Source organism: Anas acuta, chromosome 2 (genome assembly GCF_963932015.1).
Source record: "Anas acuta chromosome 2, bAnaAcu1.1, whole genome shotgun sequence".
In the NCBI taxonomy this organism is placed as follows: Eukaryota; Metazoa; Chordata; class Aves; order Anseriformes; family Anatidae; genus Anas; species Anas acuta.
Genome location: NC_088980.1, coordinates 1,740,702 through 1,754,021, shown reverse-complemented (window position 1 = coordinate 1,754,021; position 13,320 = coordinate 1,740,702). Strand labels below are relative to the sequence as shown.

Sequence of the window (13,320 nt, the reverse complement as noted above, 5' to 3'; positions counted from 1 at the left end):
TCAAGTGCCTACCTAGATTTGAGCTGGGCTGAATGTAGCTCTCTAAGATGAGCTTACCTGGGAGGTGTTGGAGGTGTTTTAATATCTCCCCTCTCAGACAAGGAGAAAAAGCAGTCCCAGCCACTCCTAACTGCGTGCCATGTCTCAACTGGTCCTACAGGGCATCTCCCTACCAAGTTTAGTGGGTGACATTGGTAGTAGTAGTGATGGTTGGACCAGATGATCGTGAAGGTCTATTCCAACCTTAATGATTCTATGATGAGTGACTTCAGCACAAGTTTATATCCTTGGCTAACAAATGAGCTGTGGTGACAGAGATGGTAAGGACCCGTGTGCATGCCAGTTTTCTTACTACAGAAAGCATGACTTCATTTGCTATTTTGGATTCCTTTAGCATGGAAGTTTGCGCAGGGCCAAGTGGGGCAACTGATCTAGTTGAGAAAGAGCCTTTTTGGAGGAAGTTTGTTTTTCAGCTGAATCAGCTTCCTGGTCTGGTTCGTCATGCAACCCCATAAACAAGAAGGCTGTCACAGGGCGAGAAGCAGAGCCAGGAATTAGAACTATTGGAGTAAGCTGTGTTGCACTGAGCACTGCCTGCTAAGCCTCTGATGTTTGGGAAGCCCAAGGTGATTTATCTCTTGTTGCCTGCTCTAATTGCACCCGAGTGGCCCCGCTGCACATCAAGCAGTGTGTGCATCCAATCTGTGCTGTCACATCCCGTCCCACCATCACCCCAGATACTCACCTATCCCTCTTCATCAGAAGTTGCCAGCTACCACCTGGCAGACGGCTGCTTGGATCATTCTCCTGCCTGGGTGTGATTGCAGCATGCTGTCGTTATTTATTCCACTCTATAATACTCAATGGTCTGTGTTTTCAGAAGCAGGGAGAGAATCTGGGACACCTCCATTTTTATTTTTTACTTTTTTTTTTCTTTTTGATAGAAAGAAATATCACGTAAGCTGGCATGAAAGCTTGGTAGGGCTGCTGTCCTCATTCTTGAGAGCTGACGCACAGGGATATTCAACGCCTCACCTCCCATCTCAAAGGAGAGCCTGTGGCAGAGCCAAGATTTGGGTTCTCATCTCCTTACTCTTCAGCCAGGGCACAAGCCACAAACCACATTTCCTTTTGTCCTGGAATTCAAGGTGAGGCTCCAAGGATTCAAATCCAGGTGGACAGAAACCGCCGAAAATCTTTGGACGTATCCCACTTGACTGAAACTCAAAACTCTCGTCATCATTCTTGCCGTAAAGCCTCTGGTTTTGTTTTGAAATGAGGAAAGCACATCTGAAATTTCCTGCAGTGCAACGGGTACCTGGATTCTCTTCCTCTTTTCCCCGTCTCATTGCTGGGTGCATTTCACAGGCCAGTTCTTCACCTGGTATGAACTGGCAAATTCCCATTCAGTTAGTGAGGGCATTGATCTGTCTCACATTCGTTGCTTTCTCTCACAGTTCAGCACTGCAACTTTTTTTTTTTTCCCTAACTAATGTTCATTCAGACTAATGTAATAAATTGTTAGCAGGCATCCAATGTTTAAATATAATAATAAAATAACAATCAGAATTTCAGAGAGATCTGTGGAGAAATGAGGAAGTAGCTCAGCTGAGCCACAAAGTTGGATTTGGGGCAGTTATCTGCTAATCTCTTTTTCACCTTGCAGCTACCCACTCCTAATGTGTTTGCCTGTTAATAACAGGCTAGAAATGTCTATGTAGATTAATGCAAGTGAAGAAAATGCACTGCGGGAGGGATCTGTGAGTCCAGAACCACTGCTTGCCCCATGAGATTGAGGAGCAGGTTTCTGTGCACCACGCCTCCACTTCAGGCTTGGATTTGGGCTGGAGACACAAACCAGCACTGGCTCTTTGACTGCAAAATGTGATCCTGCCTGTGCATGGACTTCATTAGCTCTTCCCTGGGAAGCAGCAAGCCCAGAAAAGATGAGCATCTCAAATCACTCCTGTCTTCTGGAAGCAGGAAGATGTTGGTCTCCAGGCCGGTCCATGTTGTCCTTTCCCCTTTGCTGGTTTTACTGGCTCTTTTTTATTAAATCCATAGTTTTATTTCTTAGCCTGCATGATGGTTAACGAGTGCCGTGTGCCTTGTGGTGCGGTGCCAAAGAGCAGCAGTTTCCAGGGCGGCTCCTATCCAAGTGGCCAGTGAGTGGTTGCGTTGTTCTTCCTCCCTGGCCAGCATTGGCGTCATCTTTGTGCCGGGCCTGATCCAACGTGGCTCCAGCTACTAAAAATGGCTCTAAAACCCCAGCTAGCACGCCTAAAATTTGGACTGGATGTTGTGAAAAAAGGAAATGGTTGGCAGGTGCATGGAGAGCAGTGGTGTTCACCCTTCTTGTAGAGGCTGGAAGGAGATGTTCATTGGAAGGAGACTTCTGAAGGCTGGAAGGGATGTTCAACATCTGTCTTGGTTTCAATTTTCCTTTGATCCTTGGCCCGTGCCCTGATAGACCAGGCAAATAGCTGTCAACTGGAGTATTCAAATATGTTATCTGCTGCCATGGCTCAGCAGTGCCTTGTTCATTTTGATGCAATTTAACCAGATCCATGTCTAAGCCCCATTCTGACAGTGGCAGGGACCAAGAAGCATCAGGGTGAAACACGGATTCAACAGGGATTTCTGGAGAGTGGAAACGTGGCTATTTCTCATGTGAGTGCAAGCAAGGTTGATGGTCCAAAGGAAAGACTTAGCAAACAAAGGTTTAAAAAGAAAGAGATAATATAAACTTCCTTCAACAGTAACAAAACACTATTTATCTGTAAAATCTTCAAATTTCTTTATTTTCCCCCTAAAAATGTTACCTTTCATTCATTTTAAGCTAACTAGTAGAGGGTGAGTCCCCCACTTCCCTCCTAGCACAAACCACATCGGCAGTGCCCTCTTCCCCAGCTCACCCCCCAGGAATATCTCTGAGCTTGAGGACTTGCTGTGGACCCCTGCTGAATGGGGCTGACATGGGCACAGCCTCGTGTGGACCTCTGCCAGTCCAGCGTGCTTCTGCACAGCCCTGCCTCGGGATATGTTCCTCGTCTGCCACTTTTAGCTAACGGATACCCAGAAAATTAAAAACAAAACAACAACAAAAAAAAAAGGAAAGGGGAAGAAGAAAAAAAAAAAAGGAAAAAAATCTGTCCCCACAAGCATTTGGCTTCCTTTCTTCTTTTCTCTCTTTTTTCTCCCCCTTTTTTTTTCTTTAAATTTAGTTTCTAGATGAAAGCCTTTCAGAAAGAACAGGAAACCCTAAAATTTCTCATCTACGTACATAAATATTAGATTTCAGCCATGGTGGGCAGCCTGATGCCACCCCAAAGTTAAACCTGGAAGGGGATGAAGTGAAATTCCCAGCCATAAGCCATCAGACCTGATTTTTTTTTCGCCCATGAATTAAAAGTCTGTCTTTCCCTGGTTTGGAAGAGGAGATGGGACATTTTGTGGGGGAAGAGAGATTTTTACACAAACCTGTTATTAGCAAAGGCCATCGGCAGTCCTTTCTCAGAGTCCTAGGTGTTGCAGCTTGCCTCAAAATGGCTTGTTTTTTTAATAAATAAACCTATTTGCTAGGGAGAGGGGTTATTTTTAGTTGAGAAGCCGTGTGTTTTTACCCAAGGTACGTGGATTGCCTGCCTGAGTTTATTGCTCCATTGTCCCTAAAGGACCCATGCCCAAGCCCAGGAAATCTCTGGGCTTGCAGAAGCTCAGAATCTGCTCTTGGCTCTCTTCCCAGAGGCTCAAGCCCTATCCCTGGTCATCCATCCTGCCAGGGTGTCCTCAGAGGTAGGGAGCAGCCTCAGGTGCCCTTGAAGCCAAGGGATATAAAAGCATTCAGGGCACTCAAGATTTGCCTGAACACCCCAGACCTCCATAAACCTCACATCTCCTCCTGCTCTTTTAGCTTCTCCCTGTCTGTGGACTCTCAGTCCTCACAGCTCAGCAAGTCTGGACCACAGCTGTGGCACAAATGTTGCCCCCCAGACAACCTCACCATTCCCTTTTAGCATGCTCCCCACACAGTTTCAACCTGGGACAACCATCACTGCCCCTGTGGACCCTATTTACAGACTAGCATGAGCCAGAAGAATTTTCCATATGGCAGCACATACAGCACTTCTTCTTGGGTATGCAAAATGAGGATTTCAAATGGATATGAGCCATGCTGGGCTTACAGGGCATGAAAACAGGCTATGATCTTCTGGATGGAGTGGTATAGGTGTAATCAGTGAGTCTTGGTCAAGACTGGGTTTCTCATTGTGTCTGTTCTGGAATAGGTCAAAAGAGAACAGAAGACCTATGGAGAGATGTGTTCTCCCACCCCAACCCTCTGCTACAGCTATTCAAGTCAGCAGGCTGTGATGGCTAGCAAGGGCTTGTAGCTCTTCACAGCTAGCTTGTGCTCATGCCTGAGTTATAGCTAGCAAGAGAAGAAATATTGAGAGTTGGCCTCTACCTGCAGATGTTTATGGGCCAAAGCCTTCCATTCCCACTGAAAAATGTCTTCTTAGCAGAGTTATAGGTCTTGCAATGCACAGGAGGATCAAGTATCAGGAGTTATGATAGGAATAAATGGTCCGTGTGTGCATGGAGATGGGTAAATAACAATACACAGAAACAGCTGCAGTTCAGTACTTGTTACTGCACTTATTTCTAGAGTTATTTTTAATGATTTATAAGACTGGCGCTATCAGCTTGCAGACGGAGATTTAGAGGCGTTTGGAAGGAGGGGTTTCCTCTCCTGCCTGAGGGAGAGGAAAGACATGGTGTGACAAGAAGTAGGCCCTAGCCCCACACATCTCTCCCCTTTGAAGTCCGTTTCCTCTAGGACTGAGCATGCAAGAGGTGTTCTACCCATTGAAGACCAGCAAAGGTCTCTGGAGATTTACATCCACCCTTCGCCTCTCCTCCCACTCACGTTGCCTATGCACACCCCCAGGTCTTTGTGGATGCACGCACTGACACAGGGCAGACACCCTTCTCCACACATAGGCACTGACACATCTATACATAGACAAACAAACACACATGCTCTGACAGCCAGGTGTGGAACACGTCTGCAGCACCAAACAACCTCTGCAGAGCCACTGTCCCTCCAAGCCTCCCTTTCTCCTCCTCCTGTCCCAAAATGCTGGGTCATTTTTTCGGTTGCTCCTCCCTGCCTGTTTCCAATCCACCAAATGTCCTTCCCGTAATAGAGTGACCACAATTGCACACCGTATTCCAAATGTGGTCTCCCTGGTGCCTCGCGTGGTGCCAGAAGAAGTCGGTCTGATTTATATTCCATGCCCCTAGATAAACACCTCGAGACCATGTTTGCATTTATCCAGCTGCCAAGCAGCTTCACAGATGGTTTTAATGTGTTCTCCACATGCATGTACCGCTTGCATAGGGCTCAGAATTGAGACTGGGGGGAAGGACAGGGGGAGGAGGTGAGGGAAATGTGACAGGCAAGGGAGAATAGCCCTCAGTGCACCCTGGGGATGCAGCCTGAGGAATGAGCAGGCATGGCCTGAAAGCACCTCTCCCTCCCTCCCTCCTCCTCTTGAGCAACCTGCAGTGTGCTGGGAATACTGACAAGGCTCAGGTGTGCAAGCAGAGATGAAGAAAGGGGTTGTGTAGAGCAAACCAAGAGATGCATGTGCCTTTTCACCAAGCACGGCAAGTGGCCTTTCAGCCTTCAAAAGCCAAGTCCTGCAGCAGTGGTATCAAACAGAGCATTTGCTTGCTGCATCCTGAATAGCTTATTGGTTTGCACTAATGAAGACAAGTTCCGTGCAACGAGATTTCAGCCCTCAAGGACTAAGGAGAGCTGTAAGGCACATCTGTTCTAAAACTACAGTAATATGTGTAACTATAACCTCTCTGTAGTATGGCGCTGCTGTAAGGGAGTATTCACGACAGTCCAACCACCTGGAATGGTTATGCTATAAGGGTAAGCTTCAGACACCACAGGCAATGAGGCACAACTCCTGGAAGGTTTTACAGGGTAGCCTTAGAAGATGGGCAAAGACAGACTATAATAAAATGGCATGGAGATGCAGAGAAATAAAACAGAGTTGTGACTTATACCTGCCCGGTGTCATGAGATTGATTGTGGAGGACCACGTCTTTCAGTGCCTTTCACTGAGGTGCTGGTAGCTTTGGGTTAGACAGTGAATTGATGAATGTCTGGGGAAGTAACCCCATTTCAATGATCCTGAAATGTCATTAAATCAGCAAATGTATATATATATTTAAGAAGTGTGTAGTATTAGGTCCCGTCTTCACCATTCAGAAAAGAACCTACTAAGAAGAATAAGACCAAGAAGTTTTGAAAACTAAAGTGAGCAGTTTTGGTGATGGTATGGACATGAGGAAGAACCTAGATTAAACAGGATTTGAATGTATGAGGTCTCAGGTGAGCTGGAGAGATGGTCTGAGGAGCAAAGTAAAATAGTATAATGGGAAATGCATCAGGAAACTGGAGGTGAGGTTTACGGTGAAATGGTGGAAGAAAGAGAGGCTGAGCTCTTCTGCGGTTTAGCTTCTCTTGAGGACGTGGTGAGCTGGGAATCTTAAACCCAGGAGATGAGGGCATAAAACGTGCTTATAGGAGGGGCTGTGTTGGCATCTTTGTACATACAAAGTTGTTGTACCCAAGTGTTGCAGCATCCGTTCTATGTAATCAGAAGCCACCTTAACACCATTTAGGGACACAAAACCTGTTGTTCTTTCCAGAGCTCTTATCCCAAGCAAGATCATCTGAAGGGCAGAAGCTCTGTCTTAATTTCCAGAATGAGCTTTGTTCACTGCCAGTTTGCACATGCATATTTATGCATCTTCTCTTAATTTCAGAGCTCATCTCTGTTCATTAGGCTTACCAATAGGATGAGAAAAACCTTCTTTCTAATTCTTTGTTATTTTATTTTATTTTATTTTATTTTATTTTATTTTATTTTATTTTATTTTATTTTATTTTATTTTATTTTATTTTATTTATTTTCCTTCAGAGCCAGCAGCAAATTCTTTCACTCTACCAGTCCTTCCCCATTGCTGGAAGAATTTTCTTTCTGTTTCTCTTTGCCAAAGGAATTTACAAACTTTTCCCCAGAGAGGCTATTTTCTTTGACACTAGCAAGGACATCTCAGGACCTGCGAAGCCTCCTCTAGCAAATTACAGCAGAATGAAGAAGCAGAATATACCTTAGGAGACAAAGCTTCGATTCCAGCCTCAGCAGTTAACTTCTACCAATCTCGCTGTGGTAGCTTTGTAGTCCAAGAGTCTAGGCAGAGAACACAGGCTTGAATCTGTGTTTATTAGTGACTGAAATCCAGTGAGTGAAAGCAATATCCCTCTCCAGCACTGGTGGCAATAGAGACCACAGGACTTCCAGCCAAAGCAGGTTGCCCCATGAGCATCTCTTCCTTTTGAGACAACCACACAGGATATCATTTGGATCCAGCAAGCTACTTAAAAAGGTGGGTTTTCTTAACCCATCCTAAGAGATTAGTTTTTTTGCCTGGTGGAGAATTCAGAAACTCTTCAAACACAGAGCCCAGCCCTGTTCTGCTACAGGTGACAGAGGCTGAACTCATGGAGGGTGAGGGAGCAGTCCCAACATCATTTCTGTTTGAATGTGCAGCCTCCAAGAAAAAACACTGCTCCTCACTTCCTCCACAAGGACAATCATTGTGTCTCCCTGAACTCGTATCAAACCAGAGGAATTGAAAGAAAGACACCAGGATGAAGCATCTGCAAAGACTCCAGAGAACAAAAAAGTCTTACTTTACTCCCAGCCACTCATGATGTCATGCACGAGCACTGAAGTTGTTGGTGATGTCCTGCAAACATAAGAATCTCTGGTGCTTTTCCTCCATTCTCTGTCTCCATTCTTAAGTTACAGCTACAGCTCTGAATGCAAAGGAGCTTTTCCCATTTACATACATGCCTGAGACACAAGCCATATCCTCCATCCAGCATTGCCCAAATGACTGATACACATCCAAGACACTTAGGATGTGGGATATGTATGAGATTTACTTGTTTTCTTAAAGTTTATGCATTCCTTTTGACTTACATCTTCAGTGAATTCTACTATTTCTTCCAAGGAAATAAATGTTTAGCATTCCCAGTTCACTTGGAACATGCAACCTATTTTCCCAAAGCTGCCCACTTGCATTGATCCAAACAGCATATTTGAACCCTCAAACTATTTTTCACCAAAAAAAGGAATTTGTCAAGAGCTCAACATTTACAACAAACAGGATCCCTTCTGATGATCTGGGCTTCTAAACATTAACAGTGTCTCAGGAGAGCCTTACTTATTTTTAGCATGGCAAAAGCACATTACTTGCAGGTGTTGGATCTTAAAATAATAGTAATAATAATAATAATTAATAATAATAATAATGACAGCTTTAAAGGTTATGACAACTATAAAGGTTATAAAATTTATATATATATTTTTTATGTATTGTCATCAGGAAAACTTGTCAGCTTGTGGATTTTTATATTGTTTTCCTGAATCTCCTCACCATTTTTCAGATTTTTTCTTGTAATTCAATGTAGATTTGTTTTGAGAAATGACCAGGAGAAAAGGAACACAGCAGGAAGGAGCCAAGTTACTAGTAGTGTTAATATTTTTCTAAACCAAGAAAAAACATTTGGAGGAAGCATTTGGGAAAACAGAAAAACAAAAAGTCTTGTTTGGATTCCAGCACAATACCAATGGAATATGTGGTACCTTTCGTCTCCATTTCATCACCAGCTCTGTTGCTAAATGATCTCTAGACTGAGCAAAACAGAGGAAAGTTGGAGGCAGAAGATGCAGAATTTAGTCTCAGTTGCTCCCGGTTATCACACCAGTGGTCTGAAGCAAATTTAATTGTAAAGGTGTCTGCTGTGCAGACCAGAGAGACAGTGGGGTGATGGCGGCAGGAAAGGATGTGGTGGAGCTCTCTACAAATCATCGCTCCCAGAAAAATTTGCAGGAAGGAAATGACAAATGAGATTTCTTCCCTCTCTTTTGAATTTGGCTGAAATGAGTTTTCAAAGCACGGAGCTGGGAGGGAGAAGCAGTGGAGGATGAAGAGTTGGAGAAGAGGTTTAAGATGTTTGTGCCGTAACAGTTCATAATAGTGACAACAGATTCATTTGCAATTTTGGGGGGTAAACTCAGATGGTTTCTAAAGATTGAGTCCCACGAGATCCTTGATGGCTTTAATGAATCAGTTCCATGGGTGAATACATAGAAGCACTAGAAGATTTCAGATGTACTGAGATATACCAGAGGTGATATTTTTTCAGATTTCTGGGGCAGCTGATGGTTCCCCAGATTGCCCACATGATAAAACAGCCATCCACCAGGGTCCCAGTGCCAGTTTGAACCATGTTTCCTGCGCAGCACCTTCAACCCTCTGCTTCTGTGGGGGTTGACAGTAGGGAATAAAGAACCAAAAGTAAATAATTTCATATTTTGTTATCCAGAAAGTATCATTTTTCCTTTGCATTTGTCCATTGCAAGTGTGTGAGGGGGGTATGTTTACAACATGGGGAAGGAGTACCACCGGACACTTTTTCAAATTAACATTTTCTGGACAAAAATTGCTGTGCTATATTTAATGAAGCTGTTCACAAGTGAGGGCTGAACTTTGCAAGTCATTCTGAACACATTAGAAAAGTAAAAGGACTTCCAGAGCAGTCATTCAGATCACTGTTTTTCCTCTCCTCATTGTTGCTTCTCCATAGTGTTCATTTTAAAATCTACCCAAATTTATTTATTTTGTAAGACGAATTATTTTATTTTAATCAAGAGCACTTTGAGGGCTAAATGAAATCTTTATTTATTTTCTTGTCTGCAGAAAGAACTCAGAAGCAATAACATCTTGACCTAATCCAAATTTTGTGGAGCATTTTTTTCCTTTTTCTTTTGATCTTTAGAGAGAACTAAAAAAAAAATAAACTATTTTTCATGGTGTAAGTTATCCTGCAACACAATGAGCCAAATGGCAGGGCTTACGCAGTTTTCATGAATAGGAAATCTAGTATTAATCTTCCTCTAATGTGACTCAGAGCAGAGATCATGCAATAAACTTCTTCCTCCTTTTTATCATGCTGATGCCAAGGAATTCTAGTTCCTCTTCCCCCACTCCTAGTAAATGCTTCAGAAGATAGAAGGTGATTAGTCTGGTCCTTTTCATTAACACTAAATGAAAGATAAGGAATCGACTGTTAAATTATGAGCTTTTCTGATGTTTTTCATGTCCAAAAATGCCAGCAAAGTGAATTGATCACTGTCATCTCTGACCCTGAAGGGCACCACACCAGCTAAAGGTTTTTAAAGCAAACCTGGATTCTTATTTAATCTTGTGAAAGCACATGCATTATAAAGGATAAATTACTGTTGGGGTGAAATATTGCTAAAGCACCAGCTTTGATATTAATGAAACACTCTGAGATCTTGACCATGCTTATCATTTCTTTGCTAGTGGAGCTCTTTTGCAGATAAGAGCAGGCTGTTCCATTTTATTTTGATTCTCATGTAATTTTTCTCTGTCAGGCACTTTATATGCCTCTGATAAACTCCTTTTTGTGGACTGCCATTGGTACAGAGCCCAGGGGCTCTGTAAAGTGGAGCTGGAGCAGATTCGCCAGCAATTGGTTTTCACTTCAAATATGCTACTGTAGCTGGATTTTAACTGGTGGTTAATACAGCCCAACTGAAATGAGTACGCAAGCACTAGGTTAAATTTGGGGCATAGTCCTCCCAGACTCCTCAGGGATGGGAAACAGCCCACGTTGAACAACACGTCAGCATGGGAACGTGCTCCCTCATGGGAATGGGAGCTTAGGAATAAAAGCTGCAGGAAAGGGGTGACCAACAAGCTGGAAGGATTTGGCTTCCTTCTACTTAAAGTAGTCTTGAACACGGGGTCATTTCCCACAGCTTTCTAGCAGCCTAAAGGTTGTCTTGGCCCTTCAAATATGGGCAAGTGGTGGCATTGTCCCATGCACACCAAATACATCAGTGCTGCTCTCTCGGCTGTTTCGGAAGCCAGTGACAAACCCCACGGGGAGCAGACTCCCTCCTGACTCCTCTCAGCCCACTTGCTCAATAGGGCACTCTGCAGGATTGCCCAGGCCCTCTATTAGTGAAGAGAGAAGCAAAGTTTCTCATGATTTCCAAGTGATAGAAGACAAGTTCCAGCAAACTGCAAAATGAGAATTAAAGTACTTTAAATACTCATACACATACTCATCAATTTTTAGAAAAGTAGGTGTAAAAGTGAGAAAGGGCTTTTTTCTTGGTTTGTGCCTCTCCTTTTCCTTGCACTAAGCACATAAATCAGATTTCTGAAAGTAACTATCATATGCAGAAGGAAGAAGGAGACCTCCTGGGGGGAGACAGGGTTTCTCCTTCAAGTGTACACATATTTTAGCTTTCTTCATGGAACAAAAGGTATAACAAAGATGATTTAAAGAAAAATCCACTAACAACCATCCCACCACTCTATTCCCAAAAAGTAAGGAAGAAGGACTTAACCTTTCAAAGTGGTACCACAGAGAGCTTCCAGGATATTCTCCACCTGCCCATTCTCTTTCTGCTCATTTTGTGGAAATTGGTAACTGAGCAAAAGGCAGAAACACAAACTAGTGAGAAAGCAAGGGGAAAAGCTGGGAAAATTCAACCTTTTTATGCTGTGCTTGGCAGCAGGCAGAGGACGGTCAATCAGCATGTGTACACTGCCAGGCAATTAGCATGGGCACAGCTCCAAATCAATCAGTGCATGGCCTGCATCTTGCCCCATGATGACATCCCAGGGAAACGGGGGTAAAGGGAAGCTCAGGCTAATGCAGTCAAAATCGGGCAAGCAAACCCATCTGAGAAAGCAGCAAAACATTGTGGTGCAGCACAGCACAGGCTGATGCAAAAGATAAGTAAAGATGATAGCTGAATTTGGATTGATGGTCTCTAGGAATGAAATCACAACCAATCTTATCTGTGGGAATGAGTGCCTTTCAGGGAGGCCTGAAGTGCTTGGTATGAGCCTCACAGTAATGTAGCCTCAACATAATTCATCTCCTCGGTATGGAACTGTAGCCCAGGCTCAAACCTGTGCTGCCACACCAAGCCTAGACCCAGCCAAGCTCCCTCAGCCACCTCCAGGTTGCCCAGAAGTCTGCTGAGTCCTGAGTGCTCAAGTCCTCCTGTTCTCCACTCTGCTCTCCTGCTCCATTTCTGTTCTTTTCCAGCTCACAGGTAAAAGCAAGCTTCCAGAATCACAGAACCAGAGAACAGCTTGGGTTGGAAGGGACTTTAAAGTTTATCTCATTCCATCCCCCTGCCATGGGTCAGGGACGCTACCCACCAGATCCCATGAGCAGTGTTGGCAGCTTTTTCATGGACAACCCATTCAAAACTCTGGGTCTGAGGGATTAACGTCACCTCTGCAGGGCGAGTGACTCCTTTTTATGTTTGTTTCTCTTCTACAGATGGCTTTTGTCTTCCTGAGTGGGATGGCATTGTCTGCTGGCCAGAAGGCGTGCCAGGCAAAGTGGTGGCTATGCCGTGCCCTGAGTACATCTACGACTTCAATCACAAAGGTAGGTGCTGTCCTCAGCATCAGCACAGCCTGGAAATCTACAGCAAGGCGAGACCTGGGCGTCAGAGAATTAGAAATCCTTTGTAACATCCTTTGCTTATCACATGGTGACTCCCATCTATGCAGAGGAGTCAACAAACAAGGAGTAAAGACACTTTATTTTATTTTATTTTATTTTATTTTATTTTATTTTATTTTATTTTATTTTATTTTATTTTATTTTATTTTATTTTATTTTATTTTATTTTATTTTATTTTATTTTATTTTATGTTGAGAGAAAAAGAAAAGCACTATTTTAACATAAAAATATCCCAAATTTCCCACCTGCCAAAGCCAGACTGAAATGGCTAGGAACTACATGTATAACTAGATAGTTGTGGGGGGTTTCAAACCCACATCTCTTTGCTGCAACAAATTTCGTGCAGCAATGGAAATCTACAAGACATCCTCCCGATTTGTATTCTTCACTCCACCAGTTTGTTGCTTCTAACCCCTGCTCTCTGCCCAGACCCCTACGGTGGCTATCTGAGAGCAGCGCTGGTAACCAGAACATGTGAATTCCTCCCTATCTCACTTTCCCTCAGGCAGCACATTTCTTGGCTTGCTTCTGGTGCCACAAAGTCTGTGCATGTTTTTAGAAGCAATTGAAGCACACTCGCCCCTCAGAGTATTTTCAAAGCTAGCGTATTCTCTTTTCTCAGGCAAAGCTGTGCACCCAAAGCCTA

The 13,320-nt window shown here is 43.7% G+C and overlaps 1 protein-coding gene across 4 annotated transcripts in view; it reads left to right on the top strand.

Moving 5' to 3' along the window:
• PTH1R (parathyroid hormone 1 receptor) overlaps positions 1 to 13,320 on the top strand; it is a 113,030-nt gene that overhangs the window by 62,498 nt on the left and 37,212 nt on the right. For all 4 annotated transcript variants that reach the window (XM_068673178.1, XM_068673177.1, XM_068673179.1 and 1 more), the window contains one exon: positions 12,485 to 12,595. In XM_068673178.1, the coding sequence (XP_068529279.1) occupies positions 12,485 to 12,595 (111 nt within the window). Of the gene's footprint in view, positions 1 to 12,484; positions 12,596 to 13,320 lie in introns of those variants that run through there.